Genomic DNA, 24,548 nt, shown 5'->3' on the forward strand with positions numbered 1-24,548 from the left:
AAATTGTGCTTCTCTGGCACCTTTCAAAGGTTTACTTGGATATTATGATGTATAAAATCTCTTGATTTTTTTTTTTTGCCTTTAAAATACAATTTAAATTAAAATAGTGCTTATTGATTTGTCTGTTTGCTTTTATTGCTGATAATGTAAATATGAAACTTTCAACTTCTGCCATTTCTGCAGTTGCTATGGTAACCAGAGTGTGCAAACCCAGCAGTATCATTTTTCTTTCACAGCTGGTGTTTTGTGTTCACAGTGAGGGGAAGAGTTTTTAATAAAGCAAGTTTGTGTTAATTGGAATGTAACTAGGTCAGAACAGTTTTTTTGCAGTTTTCTCACTCTAGAAGGTAAGGGGGGGGCAGGTTCCTTTTTCTTTAGAATATAACATCATTTAAATTCACCACTGCTGAAACTAATCAACCAAAATATGTAGAGTATATTTAACTATTTCTTTAAATTCAAGCTGTAGGAAATGAATATAACTTACTCTGATTTTATTCCCTACCTTCCCTCTGATTCTGAGCTGATCGATATGAAAATACTTTTAAGGTTTCAAAGCAATAATATACGCATGTAAATTACTACTGTAATTATTATAATCAGACTATTAATGTTAACAAATATTCATTCAGATGTAGTTCAGGTCCCACATGACCCCGACTCTAGTTTATGTTTAGACTGCTGTTTTGAAAAGGTGAATGGAAGAATAATAATTCTTAGCTTTTTTCTTAACAATACTTTCTTACCAATACATACCTTCCTTTTCTCAATAAATATACTATTCTAATTTTATCTTGTAAAAGAATTACTATTGAAATTCTGAATTTTAAAAATTTCACTTAGTATTCCACCTCTGATATTTTCTTATATGCCTATTTTTGACACTACATAATTTTTTCCTTTTGACTTAGTAGTCTTCTTTCCATTACTGTTGTGGTACTTATATTCTCTGTTCTGACATGGCACCTTTTATTCTGCTTTTTATAGGTTTCTTTATCTTTAGTATTTCAATTTTAATCTTGTTTTCTCTCTTAGGGGGAATACTTTTGGTTCCTTTATCTTTTGTTTTTTTTGTTTTCACCTTTATTATCTTCAGTTAGTTATTGTCTAGTGTCATAAGCTACTTGAAGATCTGTATAAAAGAATTCGATGTGAAAGTTGTAGAAAAATATTTAATTCCAATTTTATTAGTTTTATTATGCATTTTAACAGTGGATATTCTTCAAGGACCATTTCTTGTTCCTTTTTTCTCTTTGTGGGCCATCTCTTCCTCTTTTTCTCTCTTATGAGTCTAACTATTACTTTTTCTATCCTTATACTTCACTTATTTATTGGCACCCCTAGATATACATGTCTCTTTTATGAACAGCTGCATCCATCTGATTTTTTAATAGACACAAGAACTCCTCTACTTTCCTTCACTACTTCCTGCTTAATAATAATGTTCCTACTTGGAAGTTTTCTTACCTTTCTGTCTTTCCTTCTTTTAGCTTTTGCTGCCTAGGACTGTTTTTCTTCTTCTCCACTCCCTACCCTAGGAATGCACACTTTTCACCTCAAAACCAGATCAATTCAGAGTAGAGCAGACAAGGAAAAGTTTCCTCCTTTTATCTCTTTCCTAGCCCCAATTTTGGTTTTATTTGGAATCATCTCAAGATCCTGACTAAACTCTTTATTAGGGCCATTCCTGTTCTTTCTTTGTCTTAGATGCTCTATACTTGACCTGTAAGGAGAAAAGTAAATAGTCAAAGTCAGCTTTTCTTCTGAAAAATAAAGATGAATCTTCACAGAAATCTTTTGTGTACCCCAAAGACCCGTTAAAAAAAAAACAACCTATAATACAGTGGAAAAAATTCTGATTTGAAATCAGAGTTACCTGGGTTCAAATCCCTCCATGTAATTTACTTTAAGTGTAACCTTGGGGAAAAAAAAATCACTAAACTTTTCTGTTTGTTTTCTTATCTATAAAATGAAGTAGATGGGGGGGGCGGAGTCAAGATGTCGGAGTAGAAGCAGGTCTTCCTCATGGCTCTGGCTTCCACTTTCCCCAATTCATGTAAAAGGGGACTCTGAACAAATTTTGGAGCTACAGAACCCACAAAATGACACAGAGAAGCTAACCTCCCACTGAGGACAGCCCAGCAGGCCACCAGCGCAGCACTCTGGGAGCCGAGCCCACCTCCATGCAGAGCTTTTAGCCCCAGGGTGGACCTGACCAGCTACCTGTGGAGGGACTCCAGATCACCAGCAGCTGTGTCTGTTTCCAGAATTATCAACACATAGACGCTAAGGACAAAGTGAGAGGTCAGTGCACTGTGGACTTTGGGACCCAGTAGTTGGGAGGGTGTCGCCCCCAGGTGGCAGCTTCAGCTCCTGGCCTGCAGAGTGTAGGGGGACCAAGCGACCAGTCTGAGGGGTAATCGCTCTTGCTTTAATCTTGCTTGGATCTGGATTTCAGTCTAGGGTGGACATCCTGGGGTGTGTAACCAGTTTTCCAAAGAGTGTGGAGGCTTCAGCAAGGGCACCCAGCAGAGTCCTACTGTGGCAAAAAGCTCAAAAGTCAAGTAATTGAGTGACAACATGACCAGGGAAAGGAAACAAAGCAAACAGAAGAACCCAACATTAGACTCTTATTTTGGGGACAAAAAGGATCAAAGCATGGAACAGGAGGAAGACGGTGAAGTCTGAACTCCTGCACCAAAAGTTTCAAAGGAAAATACGAGCTGGTTACAGGCCATAGAGGACCTTAAGAAGCAGATAAGAGAAGTGGAGGAAAAATTGGGAAGAGAAATGAGAACAATGCAAGAAAATTACGAAATGAGAGTCAACAGCCTGAATGAGGAAAATAATACCTTAAAAAATAGACTAACTCAAATGGCAAAAGAGGCTCAAAAAGTCAATGAGGAGAAGAATGCCTTTAAAAGCTTAATTTGCCAGATGGAAAAAGAATCTCAAAAGCTCAATGAGGAGAATCATTGCTTCAGAATTAGATTGGAGCAAATGGAGGCTAACGACTTTATGAGAAATCAAGATGCTGTTAAATGAAATATTTCATGGGAAAACCCACTGACCTGGAAAATAGATCCAGGAGAGATAATTTAAAAATTACTGGACTACCTGAAAGCCATGATCAAAGAAAGAACCTAGAAATCATCCTTCAAGAAATTCTCAAGGAAAACTGCCCTGATGTTTTAGGACCAAAGGGCAAAATAGAGGTTGAAAGAATCCACCGATCACCTTCTGAAAAAGATCCCAAAAAGAAAAGTCCTAGGAATATTATAGCCAGGTTCCAGACTTCCTAGATTAAGGAGAGAATATTACAAGCAGCCAGGAAAAACAATTTGAATATTGTGGAAACAATTAGGATAACCCAGGATCTGGCAGCTTCTACACTGGGAGATCAAAGGGCTTGGAATGTGATATTCCAGAGGTCAAAGGAGCTGGGATTAAAACCAAGAATCACCTACCCAGCAAAACTGAGTATCATCTTTCAGGGGAAAATATGGTTATTCAGTGGAATAGAGTTCTTTCAAGCATTCTTAATGAAAAAAACAGAATTGAATAGAAAATTTGACATTCAGATACAAGAAGCAAGAGAAACATGAGAAGGTAAACAGGGAAAAGAAATCATAAGGACCTTATCAGAGTTGAACTATTAACATTCCTACATGGAAAAACAATAATTGTAACTGATGAAACTTTTCTCAGTATGAAAATAGTTGAAGGGAATATAAATATATATATATATATATATATATACATATACATATGTGTATATATGAGGGTATATGGGCATATGAATACATGTGTGAATGTGTCTATATATGTTTACAGGTATACATAGATAGAGGGCACAGGACCAATTTAATAGGAAGGGATGATACTTAAAAGGTGAAATTAAGAGGTGAGAGGAATATAATGAGAGGAGATGGAGAGAGACAGAATGTTGTAAACTATCTCATATAGAAGCGGCAAGGGAAAATGGTTACAATGGAGGGGAAGAATAGGAAGGCAAAAGGGAATGGGTCAGCCTTATTCTCATTGAATTTGGCTCAGGGAGGGAATGACATACACACTAAATAGGCTGTCTCACCCTACAGGAGAGTAGAGGGGAAGGGGATGATGGAAGGAAGAGCAGGCTGGGGGAGGGGGGGAGAAGGAAGTTGGAAGCACCCACTTTTGAAAAGGGATGTAGAGAATAGAACAAGTGGGAGGTGGGATAGGAGGGAGGGAAATATAGTCAGTCTTTTACAATATATCTATTATGTTAATGTTTTGCATTAGCTACACATGTACAACCTATACTGAACTGCATCAGTCTTCCCAGTCAGGGTGGGTGACAGGGAAGGAAGGGAATTATCTGGAATTCAAAGTTTTAAAATCAAATGTTTAATATATATACACATACTATTATTAATACTATTTTACACGTATTTGGGAAATAAGGTATACATGCACTGGGGCATAGTGATCCACCATGCCCTACTGGAAAAGTCAAAAGGGGTATGGGAGAAAATATGGGAGAGAGCAGATTGGAGGAGGGGATATCCTGTGGGACTATTTTGGGGTGGTGGGTAGGGGGGAAACGGGGAGAAAATTTGTAACTCAAAATCTGGCAGAAACGAATTATATAAATCGAAGTTAATAAAGCATTTGAAAAATGAAAAAAGTCAAATGAAGTGGATATACAAAGTAATCTCTATTTTCACAGTTCTGTAAAAGAGAGACAGGACAAAGGGAAGCAAATTGATGAATTCATGGAGTCCACCTACCCCTCCCCAATATGAAGTGATGGGGAACTACTGAGTGTACCTAAGGGTGCACCCCTACAGATCTTTACTCATACCCTCCTGTAGACTTCCCCTTGTTCCCTTTTATTGTTCCTTGCCCAAGATTCTTTTGTCTAACCCTTTCTGAAACATATTATCTCTCAACTTCTAGAACTGTTGCCCATGTGACTGAGCTACCAACAAAAGCCTTGAGTCAATGAAACCTCTACTCACACTATAGGAATAGGTGGTAGGGGAAATTTGTTTTCTCATTTGAGGTGGGACTCAGGTGTATTTTCTCACAGAAACATTGTCACATATGGGAACTAAGTTCCATGATGTATGGGATTATACTTCAAAGTTAAATTAGATTTTTTTTAAACTGGTTTGAGAGTTTAACCACTACTTGTAATATTTCTAAACATAAGCATGAATTTTAGAATACAAAATGTTTGTGAATTTGAGACTACCTTTGTCTGCAATTCTTACCTCTGCCTCCCAGACATTTCAAATGGGATGTATAGTGTTGCTTATTCAATCTTAAACAAAATTCTCCATGCCAGCCTCTTCTCTCCAGCCTCAAATTAGTGTTCTTGGTCTTAGATATTTGTATCAGTTGCATATACATACACAGCATACATAATATATACACATATGTGTATGCGTGTGTATGTATGTATGTATGTATCCATATATCTTGGATGTCAGACTTTAATAAGAAATGTGTGATACCAACGTGATATTTTTCCACCTGTCCCATTGATGTTTCTCTTTTTCTGCGTGGCATTAGGTTTTGTTTGTTTTAAAATTTTATGTGATAGAAATTATCTTTTATCTCTTTTATCCCTTGTTTTGGTTAAGAATTTTCCACTTATGTATAGTTGTTATATTTATTGTTTATTTTATGCTATACCCTTTCATATTTGTTGTGTGTCCACTTGGAGCTTCTTGTGATATAAGATGCTGGCCTAAGTTAAATTACTGCCAAACTTAATATTTTTTTTTTCTTGGAAACTTGGAATCATTAGAAACACTACAGAATTTCCCAAAGGCATTCTAACCTCATCTCTTATTTAGGACGTAGTACAATTCATTATTCATTTGCAATGTAACAATGTATCAGTGCTAAAAGATCAGCTTTATGGGTCATTCTTCCAAATGCTTGCTTACTGTTGGGTTTTAGGCATTCTTTATCCAGTTTTTTTTTTTTCCTTCCTTGTATGGATAAGTTAGACTAGGCCAAACTGTTTTTGAGTGTTACTAAATTTTAGGGAACCTCTAAAATGTCCCAGGATTTGCTTATTCAAGAAAGAATTCACCGTCTGTAGGAACTCATTCTTGCGTTTGCATTCTATACTGAACATCTTTGTGATGATGACAGATACTTTTGGTGAACATACATCTCTCAATTTATAAATAATTATACAGTCAAAGAAATTATGGTCATGTATCTTTGTATAGGCAGTTTAGTGAATACATATGTATGATTTTAATATGTAAGAGAATCTTTGAAAGACAGATTTGGGGTGACAAATTGCCCTACTAAATCAAATGCTTTCTTTATAGTAAACAAACAGAGGGATCTTTTATTCTATACACCTTTCATTTACTTACATGATGGCATAGTGATATAGTAGAAAAGATGCACTGGATTTGAAATTGGAACACCTAGGTTTAAACCTTGTCTCTGCCACTTACTGTGCCAACTTTGGCCAAGTTACTTATTAACCTCCTTTGGGCCTTTATTTCCTCATCTGTACAAGGGAATTGGATTTAAATGGCCCCTAAGATCCATTTGACTTGAAATCTATGATCATGTGATCTTTCGTGACAAAACAGTCAGTTGTGAAAGCTTGCCTGATTTATTGATACATGAGTAGATAATTTTTATATACATTTTGTAGAAATGAGAAAATTAGGTGTCCAGATTGGTATTTATTGATTTCACATTGACATTTTTGGATGCTAGTAACGTTCACGAAGAACTTGACATGGCTTCTCAAATTAAAGCAACTTTTAATTTAATATTTATCTTAAATATAAATTCTAGTACCAAAAAATATTTTGGAAAATATTGTTTCAGGAGGAAGAAGTAAGGGAAGTTACAGCACGGTAGACTTTTCACCTTGAAACCATCTTAGCCATCAAACATTTACTGTAACAGACTCGTATATGACACAAATAATTATTTCATAAAAACTGGTAGGAAAATTAAATAGTACTGATAAGGAATAGTATTAGAAACATATCTCATTATATACTTTAATGGTGGATCAATAATCTAAATATTTGAAAAAAATTTAAATAAGAAAAATAGAATAATATTTCTTACAGTTGTAGAGAGGAGAAAAATTCGTATCTTTTCAATGAATAGAAGAAAGTATAGGCAAAATAGATCAATTTAATCACAAAAAATGTTTTTGACATTTATTTGGGGAAAAATGAGCAAAGAATTATTTAATAAATGTGCTTTGGAAAATTGGTCATCAGTTTGAATAGAAGGGAATTTGGCTTTGTACCTTATACCATATACCCCCAGTGGATTTCATTTGGATAGTAAACAAAATGACTATGACAAATGTAAATAGGAAGAACAACCCTCTCAACCCCTCTGATTGCTAATTGGAGGAAGGATTTGGGGCTCTCCAAATTGGGAGGGGGAGAGTAAATAGATTTAATTCCCTGAAACCAAAAAAAGAGGTGTGTCTCTCCCCGCCTCTCCCTCCAGTATATGTTTTCAATCAAAGGAACAAAGAAACAATAACTGGTTGACCACCATGGAGTCAGTTTTCAAATAAGACACTGGTTTATTGAGATGTATAGTTGTGAGAAAACTCCTTGCATCAGTCTTTGGAGCTGACTGGATTTCTGGTCATCAGTTAGTTACCTAGCTTCCCAACCATACAGGTCTTGGTTAAAAGACAAAATTTTTTTGAAAATTTTCAAAATTGAATTAAGTTTCTTCACAAGACAAAAATTGAACTAGGCTCATTCATAATTGAATAAAAAGGGGACTGAGTTAGATCCAAAATTGAGTCAATGTGGCTTACTCAATTCCCACAATGTAAAAATTGGGAGATTTTTGCTAACTTGTATCCTAGAGTCATCCTAGTTGTAGGATTTCTTAGAGAATTCCCTGTTAATGGTAAAGTTTTGCAAATGCTCATTTTCTCAAATGTCAACATCTTACCTACATCAAGCCCAAAGTTATGCAAATCTTCTCAAATGGCAAAATTTTACTTTTCATCAAACCCAAGAGTGTTGCAAAACCTCCTCTGTGTACTCCATAATTAGTTTAAAAAATTTTATTATTCTTCCTAAAACAGAGTGAGTGGTTATCTTTGAAATGATAGCAGATATTATCTACGTATTAATCAGACAACCATTGAGTTATTAACTTTACTCAGTGAATTAATGGCATTGGCATTATGTTTCTAAAGGCAACAGTAAACACCATTTTGTGGGACCCTTAGTCATCTGTTTTTTATTATTATGAGCTTGGAAAACACCAACAATTTTGAACATTTCCTTATGCAATGAAAAACTAAGAAAGGATTAAATTGCATATGACACTCTCAATCTATATTATACAACTTGTTTTTAAAAAAGTAATATTTATTCAATATATGCTCATCTCATTTCCTTTATAAACTTGATTTTGTTCTGTTCTGTGTATATTAAAACATTCATTTTTCTTTTTCTTATTTTAAAAAATTTCACTATTACTATTCTTCTCTACTGCCCTGTTATATCAAATGAGTATAGTTAAACAAAACAAATCCATATACTAGTCATGCCTAAAAATGTGCCTCAGAATAGTTTCATTCTTCATAGTACTCATAGTATGAAATGTGGTTGATTAGACAGCTCATAGTTGGTTCATCAACGTATGTATATCTTGGATAAATATGACAGTTCAGTAGTGACCTGGAAAGGAGGTGTGTAGACTGAATTGCATTTAGGAAATTGTATAGTGTACCTAAGCTTTTCCTCACAATGAAAGACCATTTTTAAAATGTCATTATCCTTTTAGTGGATTAATGAATGAAAAGTATTTTTAATGCATTTATGCAAAGTCCTGTGATAATTGCTGGGAATACAAATATAAAAGGGAAGTGGTGGCTAGGAGGAAAATTATTTTGCCTTTGAAAGTTATAGAAATGATGAGCAAAGTCATAGGGGAGTTAAGTAACATTTTCTAAAAATAGCAATACTATTTACTTTATTATAATATCTAAAACCAAGATATGGGAAACTTCAGGAAAGGGGGTGGCGTTATTTTCACAAGGCAGAGAAAATGGCAAGAAGATGGCCAGGGTGGGTGTCAGGGTGCATGGGTTGGTGCCTGGGGGTTGGCTGGATAGAGTAGGCTTTGTGGATTTATGTTTCTTGACTCAATGAAATTATTCTCTGCACTTGCAAGTCATGAAGTACTGTAATGGGAATGTAAATTTTTAAGATCTTCCCTGCCCCTAGGCTAAAGTGCACCTGGAGCCTGGGGTGGGAGGTTTGTTTTTCAGTAGATACTTTTTGATTGGCCAGTGAGTCAATAAGGTTGTTACATTCTCTGAGCCTTGAAGGCTATATAAGCCCTGATGTGTAGCTTTGTTTTGGGGGCTCACTTTGAGAAGTGTTCTGTGATTTGATCAGATGAGACTCTGGGAAGCTGTTGTTGAGAGCCCCCCGGCTTTGAAAAACCCAGATGTTGATGAAACCCACATGTTGATTTGGTATGGATGTAATGGTTGGACAGTTTGGAAAACTGTCTACTTGATGTTTCTCTGTCTTGATAATTCTGTCTGTATACTCTGAAGTTCGGGGTGCTGACCCTTTTCCCCTGAACTAGGTAAATGATACATATTTGACTGATTAAAGTAAGCTTGTTAACCCATTTTGAGTTGCTTTTCCTTTATCAAAGCAGATCCACGAACCTGTGTTGGCAGCCACTCTGAGGATGCTTGGGGTGCTTGCTGCTACAAGTACTTGCCTTCAAATAGTTGTAGGTACCACAAAGGGCAATGATGAGTGAGAGTAAATTATAACATTTTACCAGTGAAGAATTTTACAGAAGTGGTGTATACCAGAGAGTTACTATATGTCCAGAAAGGAATGTGGGATGACCCTGTAGGGTTACCAATTGACAGTTAAAATATTCCATCCAACACATTGTTGAGAGATCTAGAGGAAGACCTTAACATATTTGATGAACCCACAATTAGGATTTATGAAAAGATTTTGCTGAGAATTGTCCAGGAAGACTGTAGATCACAATCCATTATTGCCTTCCCATCCTGCACTAGGGTTTTAGATCTCTTCACAAATGGAACAAATGCAATGAGTCTATAAAATGCTTGAAAATATTTTGTATTTCTCATTCTTGTGTAACTGTTAACTATGTTTAAAAAACTGTTGAACTTTTTTCCCCAGCACAGTTTCTTTATTAAAAGTGAAGGTATTATGTTTATTTATCTGCATGAAGGAAATGGTTAGGTATAAAAGTTTGCATAAACATTTTGATAAAGAACTTCTAATAAAATGATAATTTTATGATGTGTCATTGTCTCTTCTATATTATATAAAATGAATGCAAATATTGACCTTATATAAAACAGACTGGCTTCTAAAATACATCTTGTTTTCAGAACTCTTACTGACAAAATAGTTGTTATTCATTTGATATAAATATAAAATATATATGCTATGTATTAAGTTCTCAGTAAATTTTTACTAAGTGTGGCATTTTAAACAAGATACTGATTTGTTATTTCTATCCTGTTATGAAAACATTTTTGGTAGTTTTTTTAGCATGTCAGAAGTATTCATTTGATTGTTTGAATACTGTATTTTTATTTTTTAGAAACCAGCAAATATCCTAGTAATGGGAGAAGGCCCGGAAAGGGGGAGAGTCAAAATAGGTAGGTAAATATGGCTAAAATTATTTAGAAAGTGACTATCATTGCTTTATCAGAGCACAATAAAGCTCCTTAAAATAGTTACTGGTTATAAAATTAATTCCTTTTCACAGTATATGAGGAATAGGGTACATTTTAATATTGGAAAATCTAGAAAATTTTTTTTCCTTTTCACTCAAAAATTCCATGAACCTTTTAAAATCTTTTTCACTTGAAGACTCCATGAATCTAAGATAGAGCAGCATTGGTAAGTCACTAACCCACCAAAATATTAAAATTCATGTAATAACTTCTGTAAATTGTGCTGCCTCTTTTATTTAAGAAACATGCATACACATAATCACTTAACCATAACCCAACTCTACTAATATTACCTCACTTAGCATAATAACCCCTTATCACCGAACACAGATGAACCATGTGCATTTAATTCCTACTATGTACCATGTCATAAACCTTTATATTTATTATATACCTGCCTGTGCTGATCTCTATCATACCCCAGAAGTTTATAATCATATATAATTTTATCTGTTAAGTCCCTGTCCAGGATTAGTGAGAGATAGAAAACCACTTAGTGCAGTGGAAATAATTCAGACTTTAATCAAAGATCTCAGTTCAGATATTGTCTCTGCCACTTTATCACCTGTGTGACTTTGGACAAGTTAGCCTTTCTGGGTCTCAGTTTCCCCACCTGTAAAGTAATTCTCTTAAACTTTTTAATCTTACTTAGAATGTAGCGACTAGGCTGAGCAATGGATAGAGTCCTGAACCTGGAGTCAAGGATATCTGAGTTCAAATTCAGCTTCACTTACTTAATAACTGGATGGATCATTTAACTTCTGCCTCAGTTTCCTCAGTTGTAAAATGGGGGTCATAAGAACATCTAACTTCCAGGGTTATTGTGAGGATGAGATGAGATACTATTTTAGCACAGTTCCTGACACATAGTAGGAGCTTAACTAATGCTCGTTCCCTTCCCCCAAACCCTCTGTCTGCCAACTGCTTTGTAAATGCATGTTGAATATATGTATGAAACTAAAGAAAGTTGGATCCTAGATGTTTTCCTTATTCATTCTCCTTAAGTCCTAAATTTCAATCCTCAATCCCATCACAGCAAATTTGGAGATATTCTTAGTCTATATATTTATCTCTTCATCTCAAATTAGGTCTCTCCTTGAATGAGTCATAAGGGACAAGTAACCCTTGAAGGCTAACTTTTTTATATGGGACTCAACCTTTCCCAACTTGTATATTGCTTCCATACATCCTCTTTCATTCAAGTATCTTTACCTCCTCCCTCTTTGTGTACTCTTTTTTTCCTTTATTTCCTACGTATACAGATTTCTTACCTTTGCTTAACCTTGCTGTACTCAAGCTTCTTTATATTTTCATATTTCCTCCTCCTCCTTGACTCTTTGAGTATGGTACATGCTCACTCCCTCTAGTTTCTTTATTATGAATTCCTTTTTAAACTCTCCAGTATCAAATTACTTATATTTAGCAATTTTTAAAAATAATTTTGTAGCATTTACATTTTGTAGCAAATGTTAACTGTTTTCTCTAACCTATTGGAACTCCTTTATGACTTATGTGATGCTCCATTATCTTGTTTCTTTTTCTCTTATGGTTCCTTTTGTTTCTTTCCCTATATGTTAACTGGAAATTGGCAAAAGCTTTTAGTTCTTAGCCATCACTTCTTTCTGTTTGTTGAGTCAGAAAATTAATCCCTCACTATCTCTATTTACCAATCTGTTTTTTCACTCAAGATCTAGTTCCATATTCTAGTTAAACATTTCAACTTGAATCGCTTCCCATCACTTCAAATCCATTATGTCCAAAACTAAAGTAATTAGAATGCTTATGTATTTCTGTCAGTAGCATTATAATTCTCCCATTCACCCCAAAACCTGAGCATCATCTTTGGCTTTTTTACTTTTTGCCCACTGTAGCTGACTAGTCAGCAAATCATAGTGATTCTTTTTAAATGTCTTTCCTTTTTGCTGCTACTTAGAACTGTTTTCCATGCTCTTATTACCACAAGTTTCAATTAAGTTCAACAGATATTTGTTAAGAGCCTGCTATCTGCAAGGCATTATACTATATGCTAGTGATAAGAATATATTTCATTGCTATAAGGAGGTTCCAGGCTGAGGAAATTCCATTCACTAGTGCAAGTTTTCATCTTAGAGAATTGCCTAAAGAACTGAGAGGTTAAGCGACTTGCCACGTCCACATAGCCAGTATGTGTCAGAGGCAGGACTTGTGCTTTTTTTTTTTTTTGGAGGGCAATTGCGGTTGTGACTTGCCCAAGGTCACACAGTTAGTTTAATTTTTTTGTGTGTTAAGTGTCTGAGGCCGGATCTGAACCCAGGTCTTCCTGACTCCAGGGCCAGTGCTGTATTCACTGCGCCACCCAGCCGCCCATGAGGCAGGACTTGTACCTAGGTCTTTCTGGCTCGCAGGCCAGCTCTTTAGTATTTATCCTCTTAGTCACCTTGCTTGTAACTTTAATGTCACTCTTGATTTCTCACTTTCATTTACCCCACATAACAAATTTCTTGCTGAGTCATCATTTCTACATTCACAACAACTTTTACATGTGTCCCCGTCTTTCTTCACTCAGCTACTCCCCAGCAGGACATGAATTGTTGCTTTTTTAATCATTGCCTTCTGGTTGATCCCCCTGTCCCAAATCTTTCCACTCCAGTCTATCTTCTACTCACTGTCAAAGTCATCTTCTTAAAGCACAGATCTGATAACATCACCCTCTTAATCATTAAATTCCAGTTGCTTCTTTTTACCTTCAGGATAAAATATAAAATTTTCTACTTGGCATTTAAAGTTCTTCAAAACCTGACCCTTTCTTACCTTTTCAGCATCTTGTACTTTACTTCTTTCCATGTATTCCACAATCTAGCAGCATTGGACTTCTTGCTGTTACTTATCAGTAGCACACCATCTCTTTAGTATCTTTGAACTGGCCCTTGTCTGTGGCTAGAATGCCCCCACTCTTCACCTCTGCCTCTGGCTTCCTGGGCTTCTTTTTAAGATTGACTTCAAATTCCACCTTCTACAAGAGGCCTTTTCAGATTTCTTGCTCTGTTAATGCCTTCCCTCTGATGTTACTTCCTACTTTTACTATATAGATTTTGTTTTTCATGTTTTCTTCCCAACTAGAATGTATGTTCCTTGTAGGCAGAAACTGTATTTTTACTTTGCTGTGTAGCCCCATTGCTTAGCATAGTGCCTGACATATATTAAGCACTTAATAAATGCTTGTTAACTTGTTTACTGACAGTAGGTAAAAGTCAATTATTCTCCGACCTCAAGGAGCTTATATTATACTGGAGAATATAGTATGTAAACATATGATAATTTGGGGACAGGGATAATGCTGGGGTTTCAGGAAAGGTCTGTAGGAAAAGAAATAAATCATTCAGATTAGTAATAGCCATCTCAGTGGTATTTGTGCCTTTATTTTCTAAATTTTGATTTCATACTGTCATTCTCCTGGGCAAAAACCTCTTATGGTTCCTTATTAGAAATTAAAGAATTTTGGAGTTGAAAGAGAGCTAGAATCCATCTAACCTAACTCTTAACTTTATAGATGAGGAAACTGGGTTCCAGAGAGAGGAAGTGACTTGCCCTAATCCTCTAGTTATTGAGTGATAGAACCAGAACTAGCACCTAGGTTTTCTAAAACCTTAGTCCATTGTCCTTTCCAATATATCATGTACTATTCATACTCACAGGATGAAGTTCAAATCTCTTAATATGCCTTTCAGAATGTATCACGGTTTCACACTATCCTATTTATCCAGTTTTATTTCTCATTACTCTTCAGTAGAAACCATTTACCCTGGCCCATCCTTACTCTTTAGAATTTCAGGGTGATATGATAGTTAATTCAATTCCTTTCAGTACTTATTTATATAAAACACTACACTGGGCTCTCTGTTAGGTGCTAGGTTACATTTATAAATATGAAAGAACCCTGGCTCCCAAGAACCTCATATTCTTCATTGTATTTCATCAAAAACCAATCCTTGAACATAATTAAGGATGCGTAAATAAGGTAAAGTATACCTCTTTGTGTTTCTTTAATTCTTGCTTTTGTGTGTATCCAATTGAAATAGATTACTATTAGCATTAATATTAGTAATAGCATCCATCATTCTAAGAGTGCTTCAAGATACAGAAAGCACTAGGTGAACTAAGCAGTTACATTATTACGTCTCCTACAATTCTGTGAGAAATGTTTTGATATCATCCTTAAAGCTTTATAATAATGTGGAAATTGTTTTTATAGCTCTCTAAAAGTAAAATACTCTGATAGCTGTCAGCAAAGTACCAAGTAAAATAACTTTTTCCTTTCATTTTTATGAGGTTTGGTATACCAAATAACTATAATTTTATGATTTTTGAAATGGAATAGACCTTAGAGCCTATCTAGTTTAAATCTCTTAATTGAAAGATGGAAACATTTTGAATAAGTAGGAGATAGGAGAACGTAAAGGGAGAAATACTGGTTTAGTTTTTATTTTAAAAAACAACAATAACAAAACTACTTAATGGAAGGATCATCATGTCAATAATAAGTACTTATTAAACATCTACCACTGTACTTAAAGCAGCTTTAAGATCAGTGAAATGATTTTGTCTCTGGTTGGGAAATTTATTGAGAAAATATCACCTCAAACTTATTTATAGGACTTTTTAAGAAAATTGGGTCATCTTTATAAATCCCTTCTAAATTCTAAGAAGAAAAATATTATTAATTAAATATTTAATGCTTATTATGGTCATAATATTGATTTTAGAACAGATTTATGATGCTATATAGCTATCATACTTGATGGTTCCTCATATAATCTTTGTAGTACATTTATATCTATTTTATGTAACTTGCAACACAGTTTTCTCATTTTAAATTCACACTGAGCCATATAATTATTATTTCTTTGTTTTTATAGCCCATTGGTTGGTTATATCTGTAACTTATTTGATGGCAAGTCCTTGGTAAAGAATGTAGCTGTTGATTATATTTGTCTTATGAAAAGATATGACTCTTTCTGATAGATCTTCAGTGACCGATTATGGAATGAGTATAAGGTAGTCTCTGCTTTTTTAGTATCCTTCATAATCCCTATTCATCATAATACTACAATTAACTCAGAAATTATTCATGAATAATTATTTGTTAAATGAAATGGTGTAAACATACACACAGATATTCTTAGAGTCCATTTTATGGTTTAGGAAGCTTAGACTTCTAGGCACCATGATTTTTAGGATTTATAAGATATAGTAATATTTTAAGAATAAGAAAATGCTGAAAAGTAGTATTTTGCTTTGTATAGAGTGTTAAGTTAATTTATTTTCTTGTTTTATTTTTTAGCTGACATGGGTTTTGCCAGATTATTCAATTCTCCTTTAAAACCTTTAGCAGACTTGGATCCAGTAGTAGTAACGTTTTGGTATCGAGCTCCAGAACTATTGCTTGGTGCAAGACATTATACAAAGGCCATTGGTAAGTTAGCTTAAAATAATTTACCACTTTGGCAATATTCTATCATAAAGATTTTAATGTTGTGAAGTGGTTTTAGCAGACTAAGCTATCTCTTTTGGAAACTTGTTATATTCTAATTTCATATCTTTTCAAAAGGTTTGATTTGGTAAGCCAAGTCTTTGTACTTGGAAATGGGATATGGTCCCTTTAACAGAAAGAAAGCTCTTTCATATAGCAAAGATATGTGATTCTGTTGCTATGGAAATGAATGAATGCAAATTTTATTTTGTACAAAATTCAGGCTGTCGATTACGTGGGTAGAGGAGAAGATTAGAACAGTTTCCCTCAAAAATAAAAGAAAGAAGAAGCCAGTACCTGGGTATAGAGGAATTTTAATGTTGGGGAAAAGACAATCACATTGCTGACCAGGGGAGGGGTTGCATCACTATTATTTTTCTTTTTTAGCATTTGTGTTAGAAAAGATCATAGACAGCGAGACACTGTTTAGGAAATAATAATAATTTTAATAGCTGACATTTGCCTGGTATTTTTTTTTTACCTTTGAGATTTATAAAACACTTTATCATCAGAATGCTGAGAGTTGACTACCCTCCCTCCCCCCCAAATAAAACAAAAATTTACTTTGGGAGCTGAAATATGTTGCAAAAGACGAGCTTCAGTTCTGATAACTTCATGAAATTGCTGAAAGTTCTAGACCCCTGCATAAGCCCTAAAAATTAAGGCCTGTAAAGGAGTCTGAACTAAGAGATTCAGAGTAAATTCATTCCATTGAAGCCTTAGGATAGTTAAGAATCTGTTACCTTAATAGGAATGGGATACCTTAATAAGGTACCTAACCATGCCCAAGTATTTGTATTTATTTAAATCTTGATATAAATTTGCATGTTTATAATTGACCTTAGAATCTGTTTTCATCTTTTCATTTTACAAATAAGGAAAATGTAATTCAGGGGCATACATAAAGAAGAATGTCCAGTGTCATAATAAATAGTTAATGGCTGAACCAGAATTAAAACCCAGATTTCTGATCCCAAGTCCCATGTCCTTTCTACTACAAAATACGGTCTTGTTTAAATATATTTATAATAGAAACTTACACCAGTGCTTAACTGTTTGTATGTATGTGTAAAGAACTTCATTAAAAAGCATAATTCAGTGGTAATTCTTTTTACCCTGCCAGTGGGAAGTGTAGATGTTTTGATCACCAGCCTATAATATAAGTAATACTGTCTAAATAATGGCAGCATATCCAGATTATCAGGAATATATGTAGAAAAATACTTTACAAAAATTCTTTATATAATCTGAAATGTACACAAGAGTATTAACTTTGAAAATCCAAACACTTTCTCAGTGCATAAATGGGTAAAAGATATGATCTGACAGTTTTCAAAAGAAAAACCGCAAGCTATCAATAACCATATGGAAATAGAAATTTTGGGGATGAGGTGCAGAAAGACAGGCCCAGTAATATGCTATTGGTGCTTTGCGTTGATCCAGCCATTGTGTAAAATAATATTGAAAATGTAACCAAAAAGTCACTTAATTACGCATACCTTTGACATAGTGTTACCACTACTTGCCATATACCCCCAAAGAAGTCAAAGATAGGAAAGGACCCATACATACAAAATTACTTTGAAAGACTTGGGAGCTGAGCAGTACAGTGATCCATTATAACTTCAGCAACAAGTTATGAGGCATGCTTCCTACCTTTTGATAGAGAGGTGATGAACCAGAGGCACAGAATGAAACATATGTTTTTAGACATGACCAATGGATTAATTGCTTTCCTCTTGATCAAATATATTTAAGATAATTGCTGTTTGTTTTTTTAAAGTATTATTCAAAATATCTCATATTCTTTGCATTTCTGAGCATACATTTAGCTATAAGATTTTTGTAAGTCTTTTATTATCTAAAACTATTTTAGTTTAACATTTTCAAGTCCACTCTTTCTGCTCAGTTCTCAGTGTTAAATTGTGATTTAAGGTGAGTAGGTCCTTGTGTGTGTGTGTGTAGATGTAATGTAACACCAAGGAAAGGCAATTTCCCAAGGTTCAGAATACCAGCATAGGTGCTCTCCATTTTATTCAGCGACCAACCAAGAACAGAGAAGATCAAAACATGACATCATTCCAAATACAGCATTTACTAAATGTGATTAAATAATCTCCAAGGACTACCCCACCCCAGGACCTTCCAATCATTCAATCAATTACAAAGTTCCTGGTCTAAATACTTATCCACCCCTAGGCTATACCTTCATTTAGTCCACCACAAAGCCCCTCTTCTCAAATGGAGATTAGTTTCCAAACATAAGTAAAATACATTCATTTGCTCAACCATAGAACACAAAAAGGTCAAAAGTTCCCCACCCCTGGATCACAATTGAATCTACCCCAGAGTCACATCAAGTTTAAGCACAGCACCTAATACCCAAATGGAGGTCTTTTCTTCATCTTGACACGAGGCAAGTTCTCAGCAATCTTAGTTCCTGGGGAGACAAGGCTTAGCAAGGCCACAAGATACATTGCCAGTCCCTCCATTAATTCATTCTCTGTCTGTAGAACAGTCCTAGAACCCCTGAAAACATTAGCAAAACCCTCTCCTAGGATTTCTGTAAACATACAACAAGAAAATCCTTCTTCAGGGCTTCTCAACCAACAGAAAGGTTCCCAGACCCCTGCAACAACAGCACTGTCCTTCACCAGTAGACAGTATTCACTCTGTCTGCAGGACAGTCTCCAGACCCCTGCAACAACAGCACTGTCCTTCGCCACTGGACAGTATTCACTCTGTCTGCAGGACAGTCTCAGGGCTTCTTAGCCAACAGCCAGGTTCCAGGACTTCTTCAACAAGACAGTCTTTCACCAGTGGACAAATCTGGCAAAACAACATCAAAACAGACAGACAAAGTACCAGCACAACAGCCATGTCTCCTCAGTCCTTGGCAGCTCAGGGGGCAGGTCTCAAAAGTCCAGGGCAATTCAATCCTCTCAGTCTCTCTCTCTCTGCCTTCACGAGGTGCTGCTTCCAAAAAGGTTCCTCTGCCTCTCTCTTGTGTCTCCAAATCTACATCACCAGCTCCTCCCAGTTCAGGACTTTCTTTTCACATCAACAAGTCCATCCCACAGGTGGGATTAACAAGCTCTGGGTTTTAACACAATCAATTTGAAAACCAAGCCAATACAGGGGAATCTTTAATTGCCATTACTATCACAGTAGATCATTCTCAAACATTTTTTATATATGGTAGATTAAGCATATAGATCAATAGTTATTGGTGTTTCCTTTATTAACTTGTCACTTATTAATAATGATGACGATGACGATAATAATGCCCAGAATATTCTCCCTCCACCAATCTTAGGGATCTTCCCATCCTTCAGTCATCTTTAAGAATTGGTTCCTCAAGGCCTTCACAGTTTTATCATGTCAAGCACAAATATCCTTTATGTCCATTTGGTCTAATCTACCTACTCTTTATGTCTTTTTTCTCTCTTCTTGCTGTTTTTTGTCATCTGCCCTATTGCCACACCTACCCCTTTCTCCATTTTGCTTTTGCTTCCTATTCTGTATAGACTAATCAAATCAGTACTATCCTTACTTCTGAAATGGGTATCAGGTGGATTCCCTGAGGATCATCTCATCATCTTTGTGACAACCTAAACCAAAAGTCCTTTCTCTAGCCTCTGGTCTCCTGTGTGTGTTATCTTTCTTTTTCTTTTTCTTTTTTTTTTTTTTAATTTTTTATTTTTAAGTAATCGGGGTTAAGTAACTTGCTCAAGGTTACACGGCCAGTTATTTCTGGGTGTGGTGCTGAGTGTCTGAGCCCGGGATTCGATCTCCAGGTCGTCCCAACACTGGAGTCGGTGCTCTTACTCGCTGAGCCACCTGGCCACCCCTAAGCAATTGGGGTTAAGTAACTTGCTCAAGGTTACACGGCCAGGTGTTTCTGGGTGGGTGCTAAGTGTCCGAGCCCGAGATTCGATCTCCAGGTCTTCTCAACACTGGAGCCGGTGCTCTTGCTTGCTGTGCTACCTGGCTGCCCCATGTGTTGTCTTTCTTAAAAGAATATAAGCTCTTTGAAAGAAGAACTGTCTCACTTTTTAATTTGTATTCATAGTGCCAGACAGTGCTTGGCATATAGTTAGCACCTAATAAATGCTTTTTCATTCATTTCATTTCTACCTCTAGGACTATGATGTTAGATTTCCAGTTTTGGTGGTTCTTTATACTTAGCATATAGCACTAACTCAAGTTATATCAGATGCTACCAAGATGGAAAGGCTATTGATCGGCTATTGACTGACTAATGGACCACCAAAGTTAATAGAGGCTCATCAAATAAAGTGTTGGCTACCAAGTAATGGATTTTCTATTGTAGGGAACACAATAGAGAGATGTGTTTCTATGTAGGGGACACATCAGAGAGATGCACCTAGGTTGTAAGCCTAGGGTATTGAGAGGAAAATGATGCCATTGACAGTAATAGGGACATTTGGAAGGGTGGAGAATTTGTTGGATTTTTTTTTTAAGGCAATGTTATGTTTTAGACATACTAAGTTTAAGATGTCTATAGGACATCCAGCTTGAGATGTCAAATAGCCAGTTGGAGATGAAAGATTGGAGATCTGCAGAGAGGTTAGGGTTGGATAAGTAGATTTGAGAATCATTAGCATAAAGATGATAACTGAATCCACGGGGACTGATGAAATCAGCAAGTAGAGTAATATAGAGGGAAAAGAGAAGAGAGCCCAGGCCTAAATGATATTGGATACTCACTCTTTTTTTTTTTTTTTTTTTGGCCTTTTAAAGGGCAATTGGGGTTAAGTAACTTGCCCATGGTTACACGGCTAGGTTTTTTTGTGTTAAATGTCTGAGGCTGGAACCGAACTCAGGTCCTCCCGACTCCGGGGCCAATGCTTTACTCACTGCGCCACCTAGCCGCCCCTGATACTCACTCTTAATAGGCATGACCTGGATGAAGATGCTTAAATCTCAGATAGTTCACATTTGGCCATAGAAAGAGGAGAGGGAGTGTCTGAATCAGATATACATTTTATAGTGGCAAAGGCAAAAGGGAGAAAGCTATTTAGTGTTTGAGCATTAACTATTTTTAGCACAGAAAGACAAACAGACTCAGGGGCCAGGAAAGTCAGGAAGGCTTTAGTGCCTTAAATTGAAGTTTAAGAGCTGAGCATGAAGTTTAGCAATTAGAAAAATAAGAGGCCTTAGTCTTATTTCTCCATAGAGTACATAAAGAGATATAATTTAAAATTATCAGCCAGCAAATCTTTTTTGAGTATCATTGTGTTAGATGCTGTTTATTCAGTCACATTCAACTCTTTGTGACCCTATGGACGATAGGTACCATAGATACCATTCCAGTATCATCCATGGAGTTTTGTTAGCAAAGATACTGGAGTGGTTTGCCCATTTTCTTCTCCAGTAGATTGTAAAGTGAACAGTGATTAAATGACTTGCCCAGGATTACACAGACAGTAAGTTTTACTGTCTGAAGCAGTCTCTGAACTCAGATCGTCTTGCCTCCAGGGCCACTCTGTCCACTGAGCCAGCCACCTAGCTGCCTTTAGCTAGAGGCTGTGAGTACCTACTAAATTTGAGAACACTATTTGATGTTTGGCTCCCTTGTGACCCCTAGAGGAGAATGGAGTTCAGCCACTTGAATACTTTAAGCTTATTTATCTGTTCATAATCCCAAATAACTAATTAGCTAATTAAGGAACCCTTTTAAATTGTCATAGGATTTTGGTGTCTCATTTTAATGCACTTCATTGACCAAGTAGATGTCATCTCCTTTCCTATTTCCAAACAGAAGCAGGCATAAAAAATTATCGTTTTCCATTAGAGAAATTTAGAATGATTCAACCTAATACCCAGTTCCTCCAAAGAATTCACAGACAATTATCATTGTGATACCCAATACCAGTTTTAATGGTCAGCTAGAAAATTATAGCAATGAAGAAATTTTGCTGCAGGAAAAACTTTTTTTTTTTCATACTTAAGAAGCAAGACCTTTATTTATATATTTTTATATAAACATAATGCATCTAGAAGACCTAGTTTTTTAATTGTTCTTATAGTCGTGTCTAAATTGCATACAAATGTGGTTGTCTCATTTTTATTTACCAAAGTCAAAATTTCGGTACATGTGCTAAGTGACTTGCCCAAGTTACACAGCTAGTGAGTGGCAGATTCACACTAGAACTTGTGTTGTTCAGTCTCTATTCTGATCTTCTTTGCATCATTCCATGCTGCCTCTGAAAGCAGCCACCTACATCTTCAAGGCTAGAGTTAGGAATACAGTCCTTGACCATAGAACAGAGTGAAGCACATTAGGACCAGATCCTTCATTATCACTGGGTACCTCCCCTGAAGAACAGTTGATGTACAAATAAATATGAGGGGAACGTAGTAATAAGTAAAGTGAATTAAGCAGATCTTCAAAATATTTTATTTCAGAATCATAAAACAAATTGCCAAACTTAATATTGCAGAAACTGAATACCATACACTGAAATATAGTAAGGTGGGTATATATAAATGTGTATGTTATAAGTAAATGTTTATGGAAAATTAAAATTCATTTCAGTTTTTTACTTTTGTCCCTGAGCTTAATCTTTACAACTAATTAGAAATGAGTTTCTGAACTTTACTTCCCAAATGATACAGTTCTTTAGCAAAACACTATCTACCCTGATAGATTCTTTTCAGAGTTTAAAAAGATTGAAACCACTTCCCTTTTAAACATAATTCATATAATTTTCATTGTCATTGAACCAAAGTAATTTTTGCAATATAATAGGATGTTTGTCCTTTTGGGGCACAACCTAAACAAATATTCCCTCTCCCTTGCACAAAAGAGTATTGTGGTTCAGGAGATAGGGGGTGTGTTTTACACAGTGATTGTGTCTAATCCTGTCCTACACATTCCTTTTTTTTCCAGGAAAATATGTCTAAGTGAACTTTGATCTTAATTGAAACAAAATATGACTCAAATATTTCAATAAAATAAATCCTACTCTTCAGTTTAGCCTTAAAAAATTGTGCAAGTTATTCTTCTTGGTATTAGAGATAGAATAACAAAAACAAAACAGCCCTTGCTGTCACAGAGTTTATATTCTACTGTAAACATAAACTATTATTGTATTCATACTAAAAAACTATGCTTATTATCATTACCCTTGGCCATAACTGAAAGGACTATTGTATGATAGGTAGTTTTTACCACCAGGAAAGGTATTGTCATTTCCCTGTGAATTGCATGATTAATTGTTTACACCAGAACTTACAATGTTTTCTGTCATCCAGATAGCCATCCAAATTGCTGAGGAGATGCTGAGGCTTGCCCAAAAGGAAAGGTCATCTTTCTGCATTGCCTGCAATCTGTTTTCTTCTGGCCTCTGTTCTCAACCCTTTTATCAAAGCAGCCCAAATTTCTTGACCAGTCTCTCAGCTGAGAACCTTAGCTTATATTTTTACAGGAAAAATTGAGACTATTTGCTACAATCTCTTCTCTTCCTCATCTCATATCACTCAGATGCCTTCTGCTACTCTTTCCTCCTTCACCTCTGTCTCACAGGAAGAGAGGTGACTTTGTTTCTTTCTAAGACTAACCCCTCTGCTTGTTCAAGTGATCCCATTCCACCCCATCTCCTCCAACAGATTGCCTCTTTTGTCATTACCACTTTATCACTTATTTTTAGTTTCAGTCTACTGGCTCTTTCTCTACTGCCTACAGATATTCCATGTCTCCCCATTCTCAAAAAACCTTCACTTGAGCTTTCTATCCACAGTAATGATTGTGTTAAATCTTTCTGTGCTTTGTGGCAATACTTTAAAAAGGCTTTCTCGTGTAAACTTGGGCAAGTTACTTAACCCCAATTGCCCTCCAAAGGGCAAAAAAAAAACAAAACTTTCTACAATAAGGCACCTCTCTGTTTTCTTTCCTCTCACTTTTAACCCCCCAGCCCCTTTTTCTTCATTACACCAAAACTGCTTTCTCCAAAGTTATCAATGATCTCTTAATTGCCAAATCCAGTGGTCTTTTCTCTGTACTCATTCACTTTATCTCTTTGTAATCTTTGACACTGTTGATCATGTTTTCTTCCTTGAATACCCTCCTTTTTCTTCAAATTGGGGTACCACCATCTTCTGGTTTTCTTCCTACCTGTCAGACCACTCCTTAATCTCCTTTGCTGGATTTTCTCCACATCAATGCCCTCTAATCATAGGTGTCCCTTAGGACCCTGTCCTCAAATCCTCTTCTTTTCTTCCTCTGTACTACTTAACTTGGTGATTTCATCA

The 24,548-nt window shown here is 35.8% G+C and overlaps 1 protein-coding gene across 10 annotated transcripts in view; it reads left to right on the forward strand.

Annotated features, from left to right (window-relative positions):
• CDK19 (cyclin dependent kinase 19) overlaps positions 1-24,548 on the forward strand; it is a 238,585-nt gene that overhangs the window by 174,389 nt on the left and 39,648 nt on the right. For all 10 annotated transcript variants that reach the window (XM_069077058.1, XM_069077059.1, XM_069077065.1 and 7 more), the window contains 2 exons: positions 10,627-10,684; positions 16,083-16,214. In XM_069077058.1, the coding sequence (XP_068933159.1) occupies positions 10,627-10,684; positions 16,083-16,214 (190 nt within the window). The remainder of the gene's footprint in view (positions 1-10,626; positions 10,685-16,082; positions 16,215-24,548) is intronic.

The sequence above is a fragment of the Petaurus breviceps genome, unplaced genomic scaffold (assembly GCF_028583685.1).
Source record: "Petaurus breviceps papuanus isolate PSGF00001 unplaced genomic scaffold, PetGlider_PUasm1.0 90977, whole genome shotgun sequence".
Lineage (NCBI taxonomy): Eukaryota > Metazoa > Chordata > Mammalia > Diprotodontia > Petauridae > Petaurus > Petaurus breviceps.